This window comes from Nyctibius grandis, chromosome 9, assembly GCF_013368605.1.
Source record: "Nyctibius grandis isolate bNycGra1 chromosome 9, bNycGra1.pri, whole genome shotgun sequence".
NCBI classification, from domain to species: domain Eukaryota; kingdom Metazoa; phylum Chordata; class Aves; order Nyctibiiformes; family Nyctibiidae; genus Nyctibius; species Nyctibius grandis.
The window spans coordinates 2877933-2902712 of NC_090666.1; the positions used below are offsets into that span (position 1 = coordinate 2877933).

The window sequence follows — 24780 nt, forward strand, 5'->3', positions numbered from 1 at the left end:
AAACCATGGACGTAAGAAAGCAGAACTGCCCAAGTTTTAAAAATCTACAATTTCTAAAGGCAGGTCTTAACGCTCTTAACACAATTTACCTCCTATGCAACCTTTAAAGAGCTATGAGCTGTTTAGAACTGCGGAAATCTGTAAGTCCTGTCATTTTTTGGTACATCCAACAGTTAATTTGGATTGGAATCTTTTGATTTAACTGCAGAGAAAGACTTGTTGAGACAACTACAAATGCAAGTCTTCACACATCTATTCTCCCTGTGCTACTTCTCTCCTCGTAGCTTGATTAGACATTGGGAATCGACTGCTCAATGTCATTTCTTCAGTGTTACTCCCCTTAAGTGCTTCTGTGGCTTGTCAGCTCTCTTGGCCCAGGAGAAGCCTGGGCGTGACCATGACTCTTCCCTGAAAAGCTTCTTCATTACAGGAACTGTGATTATATTTCTTTTACTGTTCTCCAGGCTCCATCGGCCCTTATGCCATCATGAGAGAGAAGAGTCATTGAAATGTAACTACCATGTTGAGGGTGTCAGAAATTACTAAAATGCAGAATGCTTCATGCTCACATTATTAATCCAATTCTCATGTCGATGTAGGAAGGAGCGAGATTAGAGCAGCTGGTGAGTATTGATCCTGTCCTTAATGATGTTAGCTGCTCAAATGATCGTTGTACACACGTTTCATTACCATTCTTGGAGAACTGAAGCTGTGGTCGTAACAAGCGCAGTGCCTAGCTGGCAAACATGAATTTTGTCACTACGACAATGCCATTTATCAGCAAGTAAACTTTAGAAAAGTAAAAAAGAAAGTTAGGGAGCTGTTGTTAATCAAGGCTTTAAACAAAACACAAGTGTCCCTTCCTTTCTGTGCTCATTCTAGGAGGAGAAGGAAGTCACAGAATCACAGAATCACAGAATCACTCAGGTTGGAAGAGCCCTCTGGGATCATCGAGTCCAACCATTGCCCTGACACCACCCTGTCAACTAGACCAGGGCACTAAGTGCCATGTCCAGGCTTTTCTTAAACACCTCCAGAGATGGTGACTCCACCACCTCCCTGGGCAGCCCCTTCCAATGGCTAATGACCCTTTCTGTAAAGAAATTCTTTAAAGTCAACACAATTAACAGCTGATAATCATAAAAATACTGTGTTATTTTATATAGCCCAGCATACAGCTTGCATACACACTAAAGATCTTTCATTCAACTGCTTTCAGTCACTGGCTTTTTTAAAAGCCTGGATAATATTATACTGTTTCTGTTAGCTAAATTTGTAGTTAGATAAAGATACATGAGTTTCAGAGGAGTAAGTTCCCAAGACCATCAGGGAGAAATTATTTTTTCTTTATGAAAAGTATTGCAGAAATAAATTCAGTATCTTAAGGTGAGGCATACATTTTTTTCATTTCAGGAAGCATCATGCGCAGGGTACAGACGGAAGTACAAAGGATACTAAAGCTCACTGGCCTAGATCTGATTCAAGATGGGAAATCCTCCATTTTGAGTGTAAACGTTCCAGTTCCTGTTCACAGTACCTGTGAACCAGCGTTAAGTATTCCAACGTAAATGAAAAGCAGGAGTTACATTACAAAACTACAATGTCCTTGTGATATTCAGATCCCTGAAAACAACATGTCACTGCTAACAAATCAAAAACATATGTTTCCACAACATTAATTGGTCTTATGAGCAATTTGTTGTGGAGCCAAACTTTTAAAAACTTAAAGAAAAAAAAATCATCAGGATTGGAGAAAAGGTGACGGTGGGAAAAAGAGAGCTCAGTCCCAGTATGTGTAAATAAACTTGTGCATTTTCTTTAGTTTACTGGAGATTTGGCATGTTTGCCAGTTTTACAACATTTCTCAAGCTACAGCTACAGCAGCAAGGTACCAATGTGTACAGAATATGGTATGAATATATGGTATGATTATATATAGGCCATCAGCACCTTGAAAAATCTTGAGCCAGAAAATTTCTGATCCTTGTGTTCTAAGAGTTATCTGACAGCCACTTAAAATTTGTAAAAACTAAGCTACTTACTCAGTTAGGTGCAATAGCCAGGGGCCAAATCACAAATTAAGAGCAAAGGAAAACAAAATCAAGTTTATCAGCAAATATAAGCACATACCTAAACCATTTCAGACTTGAGAACAGACTGCTAGTAGCAAGACCTCTCTGACCTGACTTATTTCGGAGGCACGTGGTTTCCATTATGCTGTTTTTACTTCAGCAGATCTGCACATTAAGTGGTCACAAAAATTCTGTACAAATTTATACTAGACGGGGTGAGAGGGCGCTGAGGATGAAGCCCAAGGATCGGGAAGTGATGAACAAATTCAGTTCATCAAATAAGTAGCAGCACAGTTGGATAAGCCATGTAGCCTTCTGTATACTTAATGTTCTTCCAAGAGCAAGCAAGTTCCTCCATATTATTAACAGAGTGCACACAGGCTCAATAATTTATCTAATAAGCACAATTTTGAAACTAAACTCATTAATGTTTGCTGAATTGAGAGCGATACAAAGATGCTAGCACAGGTCTGCTCAGGGCACAAAACACTAACAGTCTACCAAGAGCTGGATTTTCCCCTCCTTATTCACAGCAAATATATTTTCATAAGTCTCTCACCTAATAGAGGAATCTTATGAACATTATTCCTATATGCAAATATTTCCTCAGAGCAGCTGCAACAGTACATAGGTGCTAGAGAGGTACATTTTCCCCAGGAAAATACATATAACTAAATAATGATAAATTCTAAAAGAGCACCCTAATACATTCTGTAGTCACAAATTGTGCTGACCAATGGTTTTTTCCCTCACATTCATCACACAGATAAAGAGGTTTTCTTCCTAAAAGGCAAATTAATTTAAGCTTATGTGATCATCAGACTGTATTTTAGGAGAATATGGATGCTAATGTCATAAATAAAATTTACCCAGACGTATCTTACTAGTTTACCTATTACAGATGCAAGGTACCGTAAACAGGAGTCACCAATGCATCATGTGTATTTGTCCATATCAGCAATGTATGTCAAATGTGTTTTTCTTTGAATTATTATGTTTACTGATTTATATTAGCGAAAGATGAGAAACATTTCCAGTGAGCTCAATCCTACTTCCCTGAGAAAAAAACAAAAACAAGAAACAGCACCAGCTGCTTGGCAGGACTCTGCTAGAATGATAACATGGTCTCTGAGCGCTCTTGTTCAAGCAATGGAATTAATTACTGATGAACACTAACACAGCAACAGCACTGACAACTGCATCACCTACGCTGTCTAGCAAACAAGCTGTTTGCTCATGGTGGCCACTGCTTTAATACAGAGCTTTCCCAGAATTATTTTTGCATGTATTGTACTTCTACAGTAATATTTAAATGAAGTAGACTGTGTTAGACTGTGTCTAAAACTATGAAACATTTACATCTATCAAAGACTTGTTAGTAAGGAGAATGTGATATAGCAATAGCATTCAAACTCATCATTAAATCTACCTGAAACTAAGCACAGAAAAAACCTTTTCTTAAATAAGATCCACCCACTAACTTGGGTTAATCTTCAGTAGCAACAGAGTCATCATTAGAAAATTAGTATGAACAGGTCCTGTAGTTCATTCTGCAAACTTCTCATCACCCTCCACTGTAACAGACTGTTGTTCATAAGAAATGACACTTACATCTAAGAGGACGGAGAATGATGAATCTGAATAAAAAAAAATTAACAAGGGAAAGGGACAAAGGAAGTTCTTATACTTTTCTTATACTTCTTATACTAAGAAGACAAGAGTGAAAGAATAGAAAAGAGCTAAAATTATGCAAAAATCTTTATATAAAAAGTGACAAGGGCAGAATGGCAACCAAAAAAAACCCCAACCCCAAAACAAAACAAACAAACAAAACCAAAAACAAAACAAAAAAAACCCCACACCAAAAAACTCAAGCACAAGCTCTGCTGTAACTGTGTGATTATATAAGTATCTACACTTTTTGGATAATGTTCCAGATTTGTTGGTCTGGAAATTTGGACAGGCATCTCATGAGAACAGGCTTTCTGATGATATTGTAGATACTCCCAGGTTACAAGCCTGCCAGAAATAATGCAAGAGCAGCCTTTTTCCATAGTACTTGGGTACTTTGGTTCCAACTCCAGGAAAAGAATAGGAACTGCAGAGGCGTGTGAACTTCAGAGAGAGTGTGATCAGTGATACAACTCTCTTTCCCCATTCCTCACCAGTGTTCAGCATGATGCAGCCTGAATTTTGGGGAAGACACAAGAGGACTCTGATTGCATTTGAATCACTTCACCCTTTTCTAGTTTTAAAAAAAAAGTTTTAGTTGGTGCTATTTACAACAAACACCTGACAGGGGTCACAGCTTTATCGAGTTTGTTACCAAATGGTTTTCTAACAAAGATCAAGGATTTCTGGCTGTCTTGAGCACTGCGTTGTGACTTGACACAGGTTTCCTGCAGCTTACAGATAGGGCTGGTAAATAAAACAGGATGTTACAAAGGTCACCTTCCTTACACAAAACAAGGAAAATAGTTAATTCATGGAAAGACTGTGAAAAGGGATCTTCTGTGGGTAACAATGATAACATGCTTGCTACATTTTGGAAGAAAAAAGCCCAACAACTCTGTGTTAGTTATCCCTGAGCGTTGGCTACAAAAATAGAGGTAGTTACATTCCTGCAAATGCTCACATAACTATAATTTCCACATGTGTATCTTGCACCACTTTGAAAGAGATGTAACTTAGAAACAGGAGTTCTGATAACCATGCTCTCATGCAATGAGGATAAAGTAAGTCAAAAGGTCTAACTGGGGGAAGAAGGTTTCTGGCTCAACCACCCTTTGCATTATCCATATAGGTTTGCTGAGCAAGGATTATTCTATGCTTTGTTTTATTACAACATATACTCTCAGGTTATGTGTGGAAAACACAGTAAGTTCTTTCAGAGGGCTGCAGAGAAGTGGGAATCCTTCTCCTAAAGGTTTGGGGGCATACACAGCTTTGGAAAGGCAGCAGTGCAAGACTCTCAAAGCACAGAAAAATAAATGGAGCAAAGATATATTTGGTTGCTCCAGAGGGATTATGCTAGATGAAAAGAGAGTCAATAGGATCAGATGGAACACAAAGGAAATGACAATGAAAAGAATTACACTTCAATCTTTTTTTTGCTGTTTTTAGCTAGCAAACAAGGTCTAGATACTGGCAAATTCACAGGAGCAGGACTGTTTTCTCTTTGAAAGCTGAGGTTCTCCAGCAGTGGGGCAGGAAAAGCAGTTGAATCTCTTCAAACAGACAGCAGTTGCTCGATAACTTGGTGACCTTCCTGTTAAGCCCAAAGGGCCACAAACACACAGAATCCATCCGACCCATGACATCTTCAAACACTGGAAGCTGTTAACCAAGTGCCCAATGTCAGGAAACAACTGTCTGTCTCTGACAAACTGAGTTCAACCCCCTCTATGGGACTGGAACTGATTTATTTTCTACTACAGTATGCTTACAATCTCTCTCTTGAGAGAGTCAAGAGAAAGCTTTTCAGCAATCAGTTGCAGGTTACCCCATTGGAAACCCAACAGAAATAATTTTTAACCACATTTGTGGTCCCTTTCCTGGCATGACATACACCCAAGAAACCTAGTGCTCTTTCAAATGGTCACCCTCTAAGAAACCCCAGCTGATTTAAAAAATCATCACACGTAATCCTTTTGACATGCTCAGTGCTCTAAGCATTTAAGTGTTTACTTTATAAGGTTACAAATGGATTCTGGAAATGCACATGTATTTCTTGGAGCTTTTTCAGTTCAAAAAACTGCTTACATACATGCACATAAGATCAGGCGGTGTTTTAGGAGGAACACTTTAACTGTTGTGCTGTAGTTAATGTGACAGAAATATTGTTGATTGGCATTAATTAGTTTCTTTATTTTTACATTAAGCAGTGCACACTCCCCTTCCTATACCAGGCAATATATTCATATTCTTTGTTAAATGGATACAAATAACATTAAGTGTGGTAAATAATTACTGAGCACCCTCTACGTTTCACCTTTCAAAAGGATTACTACTGTGGACCCAGTGGACAAAACACATTTTCTCCAACACATACTTCAACATTTTTTTGCCAGTCACTAGCTTTTTTTCCCCCCTTTGTAACTCTCTTTAAATTGTTGCTGTTTTGCAAACCCTTGGGCTTGTTTTGTGCTCTGCGTATCACCCATATAGTTTCACTAAGCATGTGGGACTGTGTAAGTATGCTTCAAGGATGTTGTAGGACTGAAGACTCAGAAGCCAACTGGAGTCAGAGAGCTGAAGAAAAACAGTTGGTGTCTAACACTTCCAGTGAGCCATTTGTCAAACCGGACAAAAGCCGTACAGTTTGGAAAAGCTTTTGATGACTAGCATTAATTCAAATCTCATCCACTGACACTCCTGTCAGTTAATATGTTTCTTATTCTGCAAGAACCAGATTCACATGTACATTCCTGTAGTGGCTGGTTCCCCCACCCCCCTCGTCCTTGCATGCAAAAGAAGGCAGCACTGAGACACGCTGCAGACTTCCCCCTCGCAGTTCTGCTAACCTCAGTGCTGACCTACAGTACCCTTAGTTTTCCATTCGTTAGACTCTATGACACAAATATAGCCCAGTATTCCAAATTAGGCTGTGTTTATTCCAAGAGCACAAACAAGAGCGTTTTCACATCTAAGAAAATGATGTGTCTTGATTAAAGATTGAGACATGTTCATACAACGCTGAAAACATATGCAGTTTTCATCAGCATCCCAAATCCCTGTGGACTGGTTTCTAGTCTATTCTACTAATCCCTGGATCCCAGTCCCAAATTCACTTCTTCCCAAATTTGACTGAATCCTCTTGCTTGAACTCCTTATTTCACATTAGCTGGAAACCTTAAATGTTTGCAACTGTGCCCTTCACATCAGTGGGTGTCCTTCAGCTAGAGAATCGTTAATTTAATCACACATCACAGAAACAGTCCACAGTTGTTTGAAAGGCCCACTAAGGGCTATTTCTTATCTTCACTTTTTACATCAAATTGACCCTTTGGATTCCAAGTGTTGGAAATTAGGGAAAAAATTTCCTGTAAGTCAAAAAGCAGCACTGCAAATAAGCTGTTTTCTTTCCAAACTTCAAAAGCAAAGATTTTATTTTTTAATGATCTATCTAGACTTTCAAGTTCAACAGCACATCATAACCTTTGGTGATTTCATTTTGCTAAGCACACTAGAGCTAAGTTACATTTTGATAGTGAAAAATTTCCTGGCTCTTTTTCTCATTACCAATGATGATAAATAAATACTGAGTACTTACAAAATATATACATTTATTATAAATATTGAAAAGCAGCTTTCCACACAGCCATGAGATAAAATTTGTATTTCATCAAATTGAACTTTGTGTTAGAAAAGGGGCAGCTCGTAGCCTTACAACACTAATAATAGGGTGCTGACAAGTGAAACAAGCTGGTAAATATGAAGCTTGTTCATAACAAGATTGCACAAGAAAATATACTGTAATGACCCTATCTTGAACATCCTGTAATAGCCCATTGTTCCTCTCTAATACTCTCATTCAGCAATTTTTCTTAATAGCGGATGCATGGCAGCAAAGGAACCAACGTAATGTGGGACTGCACGTGCACACATCATGGCACAGAACAGGGGTGAGACAAAGAGCCTGGCACACTGAGAGGTTCTGAGCGGGCTGTTAACTGGATGTGGAGCCTTGCAAAACAGCCCCACATCTTTGCGTAACTTGAATAAGACAAATAAAAATATTTACCTATAAGGTAATATTTGAATATATTTGAATAAGGTAATACCTGAAGGATTTGTAAACACTGAGAAGACAGGAGAATCATTTTACCTATGAAGGGCAACAAATGACAAGAAGAATGGGAATGAAAAAGGAAAATCATAGGTTTAAAATCTGAGAGATCATGGAGTCTTATAGTCAGCACATTGAAAGTTAGCGCGGTAGATAGAAACAGTAAGAATCCTTCCTTTTGCACAGATGAAGAAGAAATGTGATAATAAGCATCTTCCACGTGTGACAAGTGGATGTTTCACCTTCACTCTGGATGAGAAACGATGAGCTAACTTACCACCGCAGTTACTGGCATCTTAAGTAGATCATGCACCGAAACCCAGCATGTGCTTTTGTTGCCAAATTAAAATACTGAATAGACAATTTATTTAGCAACCCTACTGTGAATTCATGTCATACACGTAACTCCAAATACAGATTTCTCACCACCTAAAGGAATCTTTCAGTTTATCCAAGTGGCTACGTATGTAAAGAACTGGCTTTGGCTGACCACAGGATACCCGACTCAGCTTTGTCTCTGCAATTAGAAGGTCATGCTAAAGGCAACAATTCCATTTACTGATTTGTTCACAGTTTACTTTCCTATGGGAACTACATTTTGAGGTTCAGATTTTTTTTCTTTGTGCATTTGTCATTCCTTCCAGCATTTTATCTTCCTTGCTACCAGACTTCATCATTTTACTGTTACTTAGCGCTCAAGGAAGAAGTTGGACAACTGTCCTGTTTAAAAGCTGTAAATGTTTAAAAATACAAAAGCTTGGAAATCTAGGAAGCAGAGGAGCTAAAGAAGTTGTAAAAATAAAATAAAACAAAGCAAACCTCTGGCTTAAGAAGTCTCACGTTCCTGCATGGTATAACGCTATTTTTGAACACCGCTTTGGCAAATGTGCATTCCCTGAGGAAGCTGAGTGATCACAGATAACTGTCTATCATGCCAGTCTGTCTTCATCGGACAAAATCTGTCTCAACAGTATCTTTTCTCCCCTGGCCTAATCCGACTGAGAAAGCTTATTGCAGTGGGTCCCTCAAGTCTGCTTTGAATCTGGGCTCTTTTGTATACTCTAACTGTATACCCCTAATCCTATGGATGGCAGTACACACTGACATGCTCTGGTGTCCCAGTGCCCCCGCAGAGACAGCACAAGTATTTTGCCATCCTTTCAACAAACCCTGAATTACTGCCATGTCCTTCACTGGGCTGTAATGTGACTCTAGGAAAAGCTTAGCATGTCAGCAGAGTATTTTATCTCTGTAGCTCTAAATAAAAGGTGTCCAGTTAAACTACACTGGCTGAATTCTACCCTGGGGTTGCATGCATAGTTTTAGAAGAGGGATCTTCACTAGAGAAGAAACTCTACTCGTACAATCTCTTCTGAAATAATTAGGGGAGGAAAAAAAAAAAAGAAAAAAGACCTAGGCCCAGCAGCTAACCCAGTGGTTCATGCTAAAAGGTTAAAAACACCTGAATGATGTTTTTCTACCTAGTTTACCTGAAAAAGCTGAGAGAGGGCATCCAGCATGCAGGGTGGGGGGACATAAGGCTCTTGCTGTGACTTCCGTAATCAATCTAAGAATGACATTGTTAAGATTTGAAGACTGCTCAAATTACCTCCTTTAGTCAGAAATTAAGCATTTCCAGTACGAGAAAGTAAACATTTTAAATTAATAGAAATGAATACCCAATTACTGTACTCCAGACAGAACGGTTCCATCTTCGAATTACAACCATTACTCTTGTTTTATATAACACCTATATTGTGATAGCAAATAAAAATGAACGAATTTTCTATTTCTGCTTTGCTCACTGGTATGTAACTTGTGTCAATGTCAATTACACTTATGACATAACACGCACAAAATGATAGAAGGGATAGAACCTTTCAGATCTCCCGTAGTGAAAACTGATGGAGTATGAGATTCCCCAGCTCTGTGGGGCAAGGAGAACACTACAATAGCAGAGTGTAACTCGATGGGAGTTCTTGCTCCCATTTGCGTAGTGGTTTCCAAAGTTATTTTTCTCTAGGACTATGATTTTTCCTGTTTGTTTTCAGCAGAAAGGCTTTTATTTCCTGATGCACATACATGATTAACAGATTAGAAACATTTTCTTTAAAATTCCTCTTTACCCACTGCTTCCAAAACAGAGAGAAAAAAAAAAAAAAAAAAAAAACAAAGGAAAAAAGTAATAACCCCCCCCCCACTACACTGGCGTGCACATAACCACAAGAAAGGCTAAAATTTCGTTTAGTGTTTAAGTGCCCACTTGGTGTTAAGCATGTGCTTTCTCCAGTTCCTGCTAGCTACATAGAAAAAAAGCACAATCCTGGTGGCCTTCAACGTATTATGATGCAATAAACAGCACATTTAATAAAAAACAAAGAATGCAGAATGGTGGCCATGCAGGGAATATTGAATAGCACTCAGGAAAAAGCCTTAATTTTGGCTTTCCTGAACTCGTTTAAACTAACTTTTTCCCAACTAAACACTAAATCAACTTTAGAAAGGCTACCAATCCTGATACTCTGTTACGGTACGCACATCTGTTGTTCCTCTTCAAGGAAGATGACTATGAATTTCAATATACCATCATTCATGGAAAGGATTCTCACTCCCACCTCCCCCTTCCAAGAAACTAGATGCGTGAAGACAGACCTTTCTCTTCGCGAGGAAGGATAAGGCAGAGGTTAATTTCATCTGCATCAGCTAGTGTAGGATAAAGCTTTGGGAAATATTGTCAAGCCACATTCTTAATGCCTGGCAAAGTGACTCATTCAGAGTCATCACCGGAAAGGAAGTTGAATAGAATAAAAAACGGAACAGGATGGGGGCTTAAACAGGAGAAAGAAGTGAGAGAAAGGAAACTGGATTGTTTAAAGTGGCCTGAGGTTACAAGTTCTACAACGAGGGTTTTTTTAATATATATGTAAAATATATCTATACACATGTAAAAAAATATATATATACACTTCTATGCATACGTAAAAATATATGCATACATAAAAAACATATATTACTTTACATAAAAAACAACTTCTTTCTATAGGAAAAGGACTTGTATTTGTGGATTGCCTCCCAAAGCTGCCTGCTGAGGTATTTGTTTCAGTACAAGGTGGCATTAACGCAGTACGGGGAAATGAACAAGAACCCCCCCTAGAAAACCACAAGTTTTGAACAATTATGCTCCTATTCCACACAATATGGAATCCACAGAATACAGAGTTATACACTTTCGTAAAATCCACCAGAATGCAACAAACACATTGTTATACCATTCCCTAAAGAACCACTCTGCACAATAAACAAGACTTTTTTCTGTTTTTCCCAAAATACACAGCTTGTACTTTCTCGTGCTAGCAACTCAGTGCAACGTGAAAAAGTTTCTCTTCTCCAAATATTTTTACTGTGAGACTTTGGATAATTAGCCACCTATCGTGTCCATTTTAGCTCAGTCAAACAGAAAACAGTATGTAGAGAGTTTCAATAAATATGTTCACTTGCAGCAGCCTACTGCAGAGCACCTCCTTGGATTCATAACTGAAAACACATTACTTGTGCTACTAGAATTTCCATTGACAAAACAAATAATTTTGGTTCCCAGAGAAGATGACCAAAGCATTTTTTAATATCAAAAAGGCAATATTCAACTGATTCCCAGCTCTTTATGTTTTAAAATTGACCACCGTGAGTAAAACTTCTCACTGTATAGTCCACTACTAACTACTGTATCATTTTTCACGTTCAAAGGGATACACAGAAAGATTTAACATCCATTAAATCATGTAATTAAAAAAAGAAACTTAAAAATAAAAAAGGCGTGCATGGTCAAAAAATTATCCTGGAAAAATGTATTAGAATAAATACTTTTAAATTCTACACCTCATCTCCCAAACTTATTTAATCCCCAGAGTGACACCTGCTGGATTGCACCAACAGAAACAAAAGGGCAGACAGCCCCATTATACAGAACATTTCAGGATAATCATTGCAAAAATGTGCCCTTTTAGTAGTAAAAGGTTGCACAGTATCATATGTTTTTCTCCATTTAGGGTAGTAAATAAATACATAGATGCAACCACAGAGGAAAGAAGTATGATGTCTAGAGCTCTTACTCATTTCTGAAATATATGTTTTTAAATTTCTATCTAGGAAGGATTGTAGAGCACAACATTGAGAGACAGACTATATTAATTTATGATAATATTAATATGAAAAACATTTTTAAAGCCTAAAACAAATGAGTTTTGGTATAACAAATACGTTCTCAGTACATCTTTTGCTTTACTTTAATGAAGCTCTACCAGCATTGCCAGTATCAAAATAATACACAATTTATTAAAATTAATTTCCAAGATTTTACCACTGCAATAAGGGAGAAAAAAAGTGAGTGGAAAATCTAAATGGTAACACAAAGAGTGATACTTCATGCCCATACAAGCATCAAGGTTGTGCAGCTTTCAAGCTCAGAATTATCAAAGGATATGTGGAAAAGATGACACCGTTTTTAGGAACTAAAAAGATATTCAGCCTAAACACAGCTGACAGTGTACCACAGTATATGAGGTAGCTGCTTTGAACTTAATAATAATAAAAAAAAAAAAATCACTGATCACTGTGTTTCGCTCCTTGTTCTTGGGAAGTCAGACTGGTATGGGCTTCATTAAACAAAACTCTGCCACTAATTTTGTTTGGGATGTTTTTTAAATAAGGTCTGCATGATCCAGGCATACATCCAGAAATACAACATTGTTTTAGCTTCTAAAACTCAATTAGTATCTTAATGGTCAGCTACAGTGGCCAAAACTGTCAGAAGAGTCTTGGGTGCCATCTATGCTATATTAAAAGGCAACAGCTTCAGAGACACATGCACATTTACACCAGTTGAGAATCTGTTTTCTTTCCTTGAAGTGAGTACACTGCTGCTCTCAGGGCAAGTCTCGTTTTAATGCATTACATTCAGTTAAGTGCATTTCAAATGCCTCTTTCCAAGGAAAAGCAACTCTAAATAAATCAGTTCTGTTCCTTTGGACAGCATATACTCCAGCAATGATTGAAAGTGTTTGCACAGAACTAGGGCAGAAAAAGAATGACTTTGCTGGGAAAATGTAAACAGTATAAACAAGCTTGGGAGACGAAGGCAGATATGCATGAGAGAGAGCTGTGAAAACAAAACTTTGAAAACGCAGAAGTTTAGCCTTCCAGTTTTGCCCAGATTCTAAAACACGACATAAAGTATTGCTAAAAACAAATGCTGTAATGGAAACAATTTAATGAGAAGATCTTATACTGTACTGCGCTGCCTGTGGAACTCTCCATTAAGACAACAGGTAAGTAACAGGCTCATTTCTGCTGCTCTTTGTGCAAGCGTATTACAGTGAAAACATCAGAATTGCCAAAAAAAGAAAAAAAATGGGTTGTGAACACCCATGGAAAGCTTTCTCCTTTTTCTTTTAAATGTTAAAAGGAAACAACATTTAAATGTATTCAATTTAAAAAATTAACATTCATGACTCATGGTTTTCTAAACAAAGGATGAGGTTTAGGACTAATTTACTTTGAAAACGTACATGTTCTCTCTCCAGTTGATACATTAGGAATAATAAAAGTCAGCATGATATAGACCCACGTATATTGTACATGGAAATAATATATTACATATTATTAAATGTCTAATACACATAAACAGATATACAAACACACTTCCAGATTTATTTTACTGCTTAAAAGTTGTTTGTTTGTCAACTCACATCTGTTTTGGTAACAGAAGTATTCACTCCTTCCCTGACACAGTGGTATCGAGGATATTGTTAATTCCAGAGCTCTGACAATTTACTACACCAAAGACTTAAATTGTTTCCCAGTAACAGAACAGTTACACGAGCAACTAAGAGACTGTTTTCAATAAGTGTAAAGCTTAACGGAGGAAACTGCTGCACATGAAACTCAATGTCATGGCTACACATGCTGTTAGACCAGAGGTGACAGTAACACTGAGGTAATGCCAATATCGTGTATACACTCTATAGGAATGACAGCTGATCAGAAGCACAGAAGGAATTTTGCCAGCAGATCAAGAACACTGTAAACACATTGGGAACAGATGGGAACAACTTCGTAAAGATAAACTCTAGTTTGTTCTCCTAACTGTAGACTTGGACTTCTCGTTGGAGAAATTCCTTCAGCTGCTTTCATAAATAGCTTACGTTATCTTCAGTATTCACTATAGAAGTGACTAGATATAAAGTTTTATAGCATCACTATGTACACGTTATTATTAAAAACATATTGATAGCAATAGTTTCCAAACGACCACGGCCTGGTTTGAATCTATTATCTGTATGATTTCGTGGACTCTTGGGGGCCCAATCCTACCTGGCTCTTGCACGTGCAAGGAATGCTGTTGGAAGCAGCTGACTAACTTGAATGCACAGAATACAGAACTAAGGTAGTAATTATACTGATGGCAAAGGAAATGTATTGGTGTCCTTTCTTCCCTCAGTTGTGTTCTCAGTTGTATCCTCGTGTAAATCTGGACTGCAATACCCAGACAGCCCACACAGCAATACAGCATTCCCGGAGCTGGCCCCCTTACTTAGCCAGGTAAGACATTAGTCACCAAGAACGGGACATGCAGATTTGTGTTCTTCAACCTGAGCATTCAAAACTTCTAGAAGTTATCAAAGAACAGCTGCCACCAGACTGCAGAACGCAAGTGACTGGAAGGGTGATGTATGTATAATTCCTTCAACAGAAAAATACCCACATTTAGGAATATCTTGTCCTTTGACAGCCAGTGGAAAAATTCCCCCTGGCTCTTAGCAGGCCAGGATTTCAACAGTTGTGTTGTATCAGGAAAAGCCTGTTCAAAGGGACAAACCCTACATTTCTTAATGCAGAGCAAGACTCCAGCTGATCAGGAATTCAGAGTACGGTAACATTTGAAGGTGACAGGACATACATCATGCAATTCTTGAACTTGCAATGCATGTTATGTGTTCAGGTACTTAGTTCTGTCCACTAAAAAGCACAGCCACACTGTTCTACATTGCTATCCTGCCACTGTCTTTGCTAGATCTGCAAATAACGTAGATTCTGGCATCAAACCTGCAAACACATACATGCCTGACACTTCCTATGTGGGCAGTCCCACCACAACCTAAACCAGTTACTTGAGAATAGTATAAAATAAGAATCTAAATTATTTAGCTGAAATACTTTTGAAGACAGTTATTCCTACTGCACTGATCATTAAAAACAATATCACCACTTTTTATCTCAAGTGTCATCTTGTTTGATTTCGTATCCCCAAGTGCCTTTTGTGCTGAAGATTTTCAAACTCGGATAAAGACTTTGGCATTGCTCTTACATGCAGTGAAGTCAATGAGAGTTTAAGCAGACTACAAAAGTAAATACTGTGAAAATAAAGATCATTATTTTTAATTGGGAATTTCAGACAGTATTGCAGCACATGTACTTCGAAAGAAAACACATGGACTCAGATCTGGTCTTATTCATATTTATCCAGGTCTAGTGTGTCTCCTTTCACTCCACTGAAAGGACCTCAGATTCAGAGCACAACAATCAGGCTTTTAGCACTTCACTGCTCCGAATGAGTTTAAAGCGTTATATACATTGTTCCTGCAAATGAATGACAAGATCCCCGGTATGCACAACACGACTGGAAGGACTCTGCATTGGCACAATTGTAAGAGCAGCAAAATCCGGCCCCAAGGTATCCAGCATAAGTTTATTAAGGTAGAAGGCAAAAAACCTCAGCTATTTTTGCTATTATTTCAATCCCAGCCCCTATAAAATGTATGGATGACTAAATGAATCACTGCAGATCAACCCCAAGTGTGATTTACAGCCTATACTGTTTCTTAGCTATCCTTGATAAAAAAGATTTCTTTTCCTGATTCTACGGACCCATTGCTTACACACACAAGCAAGTGACCAGATGCAGCAATCTCAGTAGCAACCGTGTTTGTAAAAACAGAGGATATCCCATCTGTTCTGGAAAGCTGAAGAAGTGGCAAGACTCTTAACTGTCCCTCAGCTGATACTGGAAGGCACAGAATCACAACTTCCCACTAAGTTTCTCAAGGAAACGAAACAGTGGACAACCACCTTTCAATAAATCAGTTCAGCGTTTGTGGGAAAAATCTCAAACAGTAACAGCCCGGCATGCGTGCAAGCTTCAAACTCCAGCTAACTTTTTCTCAAGCAAGCAGAAGCTCCAAACAAAACAGAAGCTTTATCTTTTTAGTTGTGTAATTACAATACAAAACCTAATTATGAAATTACTCAAGTATGACCTCTTTCCGGTCAAATAACGTCAATAAGATTAAAGGAATATTAAGTAAGAAAATCCACACCACTTTATCACCTAATTCAGCCTCTCTTCAAAGAGCTCCAGTCGTATTGAATTAGCCTCAAGGACCCTTTTCAAACCAACGAGCCTCTAATTCTCTCCAGATGCAAAGACAGAAATTTGGTTAGCTAATATCAGAGGTTTTAGACAGAATCTTTTAAGTGCTGATTAGGGTATTTTTGTCTCCCTTCCTACCTATTTATCGTTGATTACTTCCTCAAGGATATATTATAACACCGCCAGTTATAAAATCAGCTCAACACTTTGCTCACTAAAAATAAGCGAAGCTTTTCCTCATGCCCCTTTCTCCCTGCAGATTACATATCACACGCTGAGGTAAAAGCACGCACACACGCGTAACGGTAACGCACTCAGATGGCAGAGAAATACTGTTCTGGGGTAAAACAATGAAACTGTTTTGATCCGTACTCACCGCACTGGGTTTTTACGAGCACGGCTTCAGATGGATCAGTTTGATTTCCCGTTCCAGCGAGAGCGAAAGGCGGTGTTTCGTCCCCTCCCTCCGCGGCCGCGTAAGAGACCCACGAGAGCCCGGCCCCGCCGCTGGGTACAATCCCGTGCCCGGCCGGCTGCGGGGAGCGGTGCCCGGGGAAGCGCCGCGGCGCAGCGTGCGCGCTGTGAGCGCGGAGCGGCGGCGGCAGCGCCGAGACACCCGAGCTTCCTGTTACATCACCGGCCCCGCCCGCAGCCGGCCCGGCTCCGCGCTGCCTCAGCGGCGTGTCCCGGGGCAGCCGGGCTCGCTGCGGTGTGGGACGGGAGCCCCGCCGGCTGCTCCCGGCCGCGCCGCTCGCACCGTGCCCCAGCGCGGCTGCAGCTCCTCCGCCCCGAGCGAAGCCACCGCTCCGCAACGCCCCGGGAAATACTCACTCTGTTGGAGAGGAGCGGAGCGCGGGACCTGGCTTTTCACCTGTCGAGCCAGTGGGATTCCTCCTCCTCCTCCTCCTCCTCCTCCTCGAGCTAGACCCAGAGAAATAAATCGGTTTGGACCTTTATTCAGAGACAAATAACACACAACAGCCACATTCCTCCGTACTGTGAGTGACCTGACCCACCTCTGCCAGAACCTGCAGGGGCTGCCTTATGTCCCATGCTGTAAGTGCTGAAAAGCTCTACAGAGAAATACTTTCATTCCTCAACTGTAAAACTGCAGGAAAGCTCAGAATCAAATGTTCACGTTCAAGTAAGTGCATAATTTAAAGCGCCACTTTGTGTTATACCCAAGAAAAATACTGTATATTTAAGCAAATAAGTCTCTGAGGTATGAAGGGTAGAAAAAGGGCAGCAGGAACATTACTACTGCTGCACAGAACTCCGGGCTGCATTTTTTTTAAATGCCAGTGATTTGAAAGCACAAGTATGAGCTGCCCGGTTTGAAAACTGCCAGGATTGAAGACAAATAAAAACTAACAGCAGCCCTTCCACGAGCTTCAAAGAATTTTCTATCAGGACCTAAAGATGTTTCTTTGAGAGCATTTATCACTTGTACTTTGTACAACTGACACCTGTGCTACGGGCAGGATCTGTGCTCTCCAAATCAACAGACAGCTGCTGTGTGCACCTGACAATACCTCACTGAACACATGGGCAGTTCATGGGGCATCAACCTCAAATACCACGAACACCTGTAACACCAGTACAGCCACAAGGACCTCCCAAAGGTCGTGGTTTCATGTGTGCTCGTCAAAATTATAACCAGTTCATTTGCTCACGAAACAAGTATTCTGCTTGCTTCTCTCTACCTGCTGCTCATCCGCTCTTTTTACCAGCAGAAACATTTGTGGAACATGTTGTGAACTGGATGAGGGAATTCATCTCGCCATTGAAAATATTTTCCTTAAAAATGAAAACAGCATGAAACCCAAAACTAAGCAAAAAAAAAACGCAACCCCAAGCCAGGGTGAGGAAAAATCAGAAGAGGGAAGAAGGGGCAGAAATATTTTAAATCCATACGGACACTGGATAACACGACTTGTGAAATCACTGTCGGGTCACTAAAAGAGCAGGCATATGACTTTAATATGCGAGTGTTGGTGCTTCTAGGACCTTACATCAACAGGAGAATGTTTGAGTTTTATAATCAGTGAAGAACTAAGAGCTGGCACTCTAAACTCCTAGGCAATGTAAATAGATATAAGCCAGGGATTAGCTCTGATTCTGAACAGTGATGGAAATTAACTTCGCTGAAATAAACCGTGTCAGCTCAGGTAGTGGAATTTCATCAGAAGTGAGCCTGGCTGCATTATTTCAGACCAATTAGGTCTAGGCTATAGACTACAACATGGTACATTACACACTGTAACCTTGAAAATAATCCATGTATTCCAGCCAAGCACACATGTTCGAGAGAGGCATCTGAATTAGCTGGAGAGATTTATTACACAGGCCACGTTTGATTTGGCATGTCAAATTCAACGGAGTGCGTGGGGTTTTGGGGCTTTTTATTTTAGTTCAGAAGTCTTATACTCTACTTATTTAGCTGTCATTGGAACGTTCCTCTCCTACTCTACAGGTATTTGAGACATCTCAGCTGGTGTAATTTGCACTTCAAAGACGCAGAAGGCCCCCACGGTACTTCAGCTACCCCTTCTGGCTGCAAGGCACGTAAATTACACCAATACAGGCTTCCCTGGTTATCAACTGCGTGGGTGGGAGCAGATGAAAAGGAATCTAAATGAGCACAATTGACTGTACTTTAACCAAAGAAAGCTTAAAACCACACAAAGAAAAAAATCTAATTGTACCACCTACCACAAACTTAGATCTGATCTGAGAAGTTCAAGGATAAATACAGCTTTGCACATAACGAGACTACTCACGATCGGCTATGAGAGTCCCTCTCTCTAGCGTGGCAGCTGTGACAAACGCCTCTCCCCTGACACAAAGGGACTTATTGCATACAGGGGCAAAAGAGATTACGGGATAAACAAACCCAAGGGAACTCCTCACTTTTGGCAACGTATTGCCTATGAGTAAAATACTAAGAGTTCATGTGTAAACACGTAATAACCATACACGTATATTCCACTTTACTGTAATCTGGTTCTTCTCAAGAAGATACCACCGAAAGCAACCAGTTATGACACATAATCCTTATGTTCACTTTAACATGCTTGAAAGGTAGACTATAGAAAGATGAAGACTTTTTCAAAATGTGAATAAATATATCAGTTTTGAAACAGTATATGCATTGGAGATGCAGGGAGAAACGGTGGCTCAAATGAACTGGAAAGTAAAGAGAAGCAGGGGACAGAAAGTAAAAAGAAGAAACAGGAGGGCACACCAGTAAAAATGTGAGGAAAAGAGAATGAATAAAAAGACTTTAAATTATTTCTCAAAAACATTTTGCTTCATCATCCGTACGGACGAAGGGCACATACCGAGTTATTGCAGGTCAGATGATACGTGGAAACTCATCAAACCGCTGTCAAATTGCCTTGGCTTGCTGGCTCCCGTCATACGAAGTGGGAGAAGTTTCCCAGCACCCCACGTATCTCCTCCGAAGCAATCGGGGCACATTCTGGAATGAAAGGACTGGATGAATGGACTCTAGTTAACTGGAAACGCACGGTCACTCTAACACCTTAGCATAGCTTCATTTTCTGACCTCTTCACCATTCTGCCATCTGATTCCCCTATCTTTTCCCTGTGTTGTAGCTCAATTATCTCCCCTTCTATATTCACCCTTTAATTACCTTTGAGAAATGCATATATCTTTCTTATTCTTGCATTTGGTTGTACTGCAGATACTGAAGACACCGGAATGAAAAGAAGTGAATGAAGGAGAAGGGCACAAAAGAAACTTCTTGTGGAGCTGATGAAGATCAGATCAGATCAGATCACACTACAGTCTGGACTTTTTATGGGAAAAACTAATCCAACGCACTGTAGAGCTATACATAAAGAAGACAGCTGGGTAATTGGTATGGTGGCCAAACCCAGAATGCACACCAAGAAGAATGTGCACTCTCTGATCAAATCTCTGATTATAATCAGATCAGTTTTTATAGAGTCTACAGTATTCCAGTCTTCATTCTCATTGCACTATGTCACGAGCCTAAAAGATCAATCACTTTGTAATATTTTCTTGGTGAACTGCAATAGAGATACTGTTGAGATGCTCTAACTATATAAAATCTTTTTCTGTCTCAACAGTGACATAACAGATCCATCAATGGGTCACTTGTTTAACCACTGTTACTACAAAATGAATGCACAAGAAGCTGCTTTAGTGTAAGTTAAGTAGGAGTTGGGAGAGTATGGGGGAGTACCTGTTAGTCCTGTCCGAGCTACAGCAGGTCTGGAAGAAGAGAAGACTGCACAGTCCTGGGGAGCAACCCGGCACACTCGGTGAGGAGACCCTGATAGTTTCCAGGAGAGCTCAGCAAGCAGGAGGCTCAGAAGAACAGGGAGCAGCTACACAGCCAGGTTTCTGCAGGGACAGAAAGGACGTTTTTTCCTAGACTTCCAGGGTGGATTTTGTAGGTGTTGGATCCAGGCATCCAGGGACAAGTTGCTGGACCAAGAAGGAGCCTGAAATGACACAGGGATCACAAGGCAATCTGTGTACAAACAAACGCATCTATTCCTTCCTATCTATCTTTTCTATCTATTGACTCATTCAGAATATTCTGTTTTAGAAAGTCCATCATTCTAGTTTATGATCTCACAAAACTTAAGAGAGTTTACAAATCCTTGTTAGTGTTCTCGGTGGGACTGCTTTAAGAAGCACCATGGGCAAACCCCTTCCCCTTCCTCCCAACCCCTGCAAGGCTCCGATCAGAGTCCGATCACAACTGAAAACACCACCAGGTTTGGAGCTGCAGGCACAGCTGGGCAGAGGACACTGCCTCAGGAACAGTTCTGTCCCCATCACCTTTACTTGGGCTTGAAGCCTATAAAAAAACCTCTCCTTAAAGACACATTGCCATCAACACAGATTCCTTATAAACACTGGAGTTATCTGAACGTTGCACTCCTGCTGCTAAAGAACGAGGTTCATTCTGTTTTACATGACAGCTCTAAAAGATGTTTTAGTTTAATGTAAATCATCATCAAACACCTCAGAATCATGCTAGGGAATACCACGCTTCTTTGTAAAAGGGTTTTAACACGGTGTATAGGGTAGTACTGCCTATCTGTCAGACATCAGTGACGTAAGGTGGCTGTTGCAAATGTGTTACTTACCCCGCACTTGCCACCTTTCTTCTTGCTTTAATCTGAAACCACAGACTCAGAACGTCCTTACTGAGTCACTGAGCTGCTGGAGAAGCCAAGCTGCACATACCTCAGCTCTGTCTCCACTCTTAGGTACGTCACACTTAGCAATTACCTAAGTTTTAATACTGGCAGCCCATGGGAAATTATGATGACTAAGAATGGAAGACTAGATATTCTTACTGCCTTCATCATAAAATTTACACAAGAAATGGTGCAGACACCTGTGCACTCATCTGCAGGCACACACAAGCCAGTGTCAGTGCAGAAGCCGGGTAACTGTGGCATTGGTGGGGTGTCAGCACACTGGTAAGTCCTGCCTCTCCCATACCTAGTGTGCCTAGAGCACCTCCTGCTTTCGGATGCCACGTACACTACTGTGCTACGGCAGCTGCTGTGTTACAAGTCAAAAGGCCTGGGAACAGTTCAAACCATGGGCTCTCCACGTGCCTGCAATGGCAAATTCCAGCTGGTCCAAGTATTCACCCTGCTGCTCTGCTCCTGTGCAGTGCAACTCACATCTACAGACTCGACTCCCAGTGCATGGAGGACAAACAAGAGTAAGGTCATCAAAAATGAGCTAGAACGGGAAGATATCAAACTGGAAGTGAAACTGGCAGGTAACGACACACCAAATTAATTCCGTGTAGAGAAATGACGTTACTAGTTTTCAGCAGTCTATGGAGTTTAGAGGTTTCCTGTCAGAACTGCACTTCTCTGATTTATATTGTTATTGCATTATAAGTCTGTGATTCTCACACATTTTATATGACAAGACTCTACACAAATATTTTCTGGTGTACATCTCAGTTTCATGAGCATTTTTCAAATCAGACTCAACAGATCCTAGATTATAAGAGTCATGAAAGGATTTATGCGCTAGAAAAGAGATTTGGATAGAATTCCTGTATAAAAATCTGTGACTTTTACTTACTCCCTCGTTCAGATATTTAGAATGCACAAATGCTTTCATTTACGGAGTTAGTCCCAAGTTCATCAGGCATATAAAACATAGGTTTTCTGAAATCACACATGCAATTCATAGTGCACAGGCAAAGACAGCTTACTCCAACGTATTATTTATTATTCCATCATTGCTGTCCTTGCCCCTTGCTGTAGTGCCTGAGCCTGCCACATCTATTTCAACTACTCATTTCCACACCACCTTTCACAAACAGCAAACTATCCTCCGTAGCTTTAAGCATAAAAAGAAAATGTGATACCTGTAACATCAAAGAAGACAAGGAAGACTTTCAAAAATATCTTGCTATCTTTTGCTTCATAGGCAGCAAGCTGCTTCTAAAAACCTTAATAGGAAACCAACTACCTTTTTTTTTTTTCTTTCATTTAAAAAATAATCTCATTATAAAAGATTTACCCAAGATCAGAGAGGTGCCTTGGAGAAGTGCAGGAACTGTGTCACTGTTTCATGTCAGTCTTAAAAAAACCACCAAAACCCAACCAAAAAAACCCTTAAACTAGAAAGTAAGCATTGTGTTAACTCTAAAGCATCTGTATTTATTTCTATGAATGGAATTTTTTCTGTGTTTTGTAAAAAATGAATATATATTTCTGGAAATTATGAACTTGCTAGCCATGAGTCTAATTCAGTAACAAGGATAAAAAATCAATGATCCCAGCAAATATATTTTTAAATCTTTGCAAATGTCTGTCACATTGCTTCACACATTTACATCTTTAACACTCTTTATGGTTTTTGGTGGGTTAATTCTGACCTCACATATATTTTACAACAGTGTAATTATATGCACTTCGATGGAGTTAAATCTAGCTTGCGTAACCTAAAATAAATCTGCTTAAAACAAATGCAGCATCTATTTCCTCTTTATAGCAATAGACTTATCTTTTAATCTATGATTGCAACAATCATTCTTGACAAGTGATTACTCTTTGACAAGCATTATGCTTTCTTTAGCACAAAAATAGATTTAAAAAAAGAATAATGGGGTAATAAAGCAAACTTGAATCTTGTCTACTTCTTAATCATTATGAGTTATACACCTACACAGGCTGTTCTGTCCTGTTTCAGCTCTGACAATTATACACAATCAAACTACAATTTAAGAGCCTCTATCAAAGTAATGTTTATTAACATGAATGAGGGATACATAATAAAAATATAAGCAGCTTGATAACGTGTAATCAAAATAATCAGTACAGTAAATATATTTAAATGGTGTCCACTAAAGGCTTTCATTCACAGATGAATAGTAGTTTACTTCACATTTCCATAAAAATCAAAGTTGTATTCTTTCAGGGATGATTTCCTCGCCCACAGCCTTTACTGACTGTTTCTTTCTTTTCTTCTTGATTTTTATTAATCTTCTTTCACCTTTTTTTTTATTGAATCCTAAAAGTAAAATGAAGAAGGATTAGATGCTGTATGACTAACACATCCAAGATTATCAGAAATGAGACAAGTCTTGTTTTTAAGAAATATTCTTAAAAAAAGAAAAAAAAACATTGTCTTACCTAAAGTCTTCATACGCCTGACCAATGCCAAGTTGTCTTATGTTTGTTCTTGTACACTGTATTTTACTGTCCATCTTTCTCTCTCTAGCTCTGTCTCTCTTCTGATTTCCATTTTCACTTTTCTAAGACTTCCAACTTATTACATTTTATCAGGCCAATACTTACTACCAAAAGTTGCAGGAATGTTTCAGCCTGCATGATATTTAACTCTTATGATAGTCTGTGGCAGTATCACTTCCCATACCTTTCTTGCAGATCCTCAAACATGACTTTCTGGAGGTGAAATTATTTTCATTCCCACCACAACCACTGTAGCTAAACGGGCGGCATCTTCCAGTTGAATAGTTGTAGAAAAATCTTAACTCTTTCGCTCTACAAAGTCCTCTGTCCATAGGGGTCATGCACAAAGAAGGGATAGGGGGTGGTTCTAGAAATACCAAGAAAAACAAAGTTAGAGACAGCACTGCAGTTTACCAGTTTTCTGTTACGTTGATATTATATATGAGATTTGAAGCTCACAGGACTTTGAAATTTATATGAAAGTTACTGGCAAATTTAATTCTGCCCTCCTGAAAACCCAGGATACTTATATAAGCATCTGTCTTTTTATGATTACAAAAAAATACCACAGCAAATCTTATTATCTCTTTGAATTCCAAAAGCCAGCAAAAGCTTACCTGAAAGCAAGGTTTGTTTCCCATACATTTAGTGATAAAATTGCCATTTCTGTGATAGCAGATAGTATTCAAATTCAATTAGAGAAGTTTCGAGTGAAGTATGTGTAGAAGGTGAAGTGAAATAAATTAAAATTAGATAGCTTTAAA

The 24780-nt window shown here is 39.4% G+C and overlaps 2 protein-coding genes across 4 annotated transcripts in view; both read right to left on the reverse strand.

The window, feature by feature from the left end:
- CALCRL (calcitonin receptor like receptor) overlaps positions 1–16854 on the reverse strand; it is a 64821-nt gene extending 47967 nt beyond the window's left edge. For all 3 annotated transcript variants that reach the window (XR_011048784.1, XR_011048783.1, XM_068408088.1), the window contains exon 1: positions 16662–16854. The gene's annotated coding sequence lies outside the window, so the exon portion shown is untranslated. The remainder of the gene's footprint in view (positions 1–16661) is intronic.
- A 6737-nt stretch (positions 16855–23591) lies between these two features.
- The window catches only part of TFPI (tissue factor pathway inhibitor), a 40233-nt gene continuing 39044 nt past the window's right edge, over positions 23592–24780 (reverse strand). Inside the window, exons 8-9 of the mRNA XM_068407878.1 lie at positions 24201–24383; positions 23592–23834 (exon numbers count right to left, since the gene is read on the reverse strand). Of these exons, the coding sequence (XP_068263979.1) occupies positions 23722–23834; positions 24201–24383 (296 nt within the window). The 3' untranslated portion in view covers positions 23592–23721. The remainder of the gene's footprint in view (positions 23835–24200; positions 24384–24780) is intronic.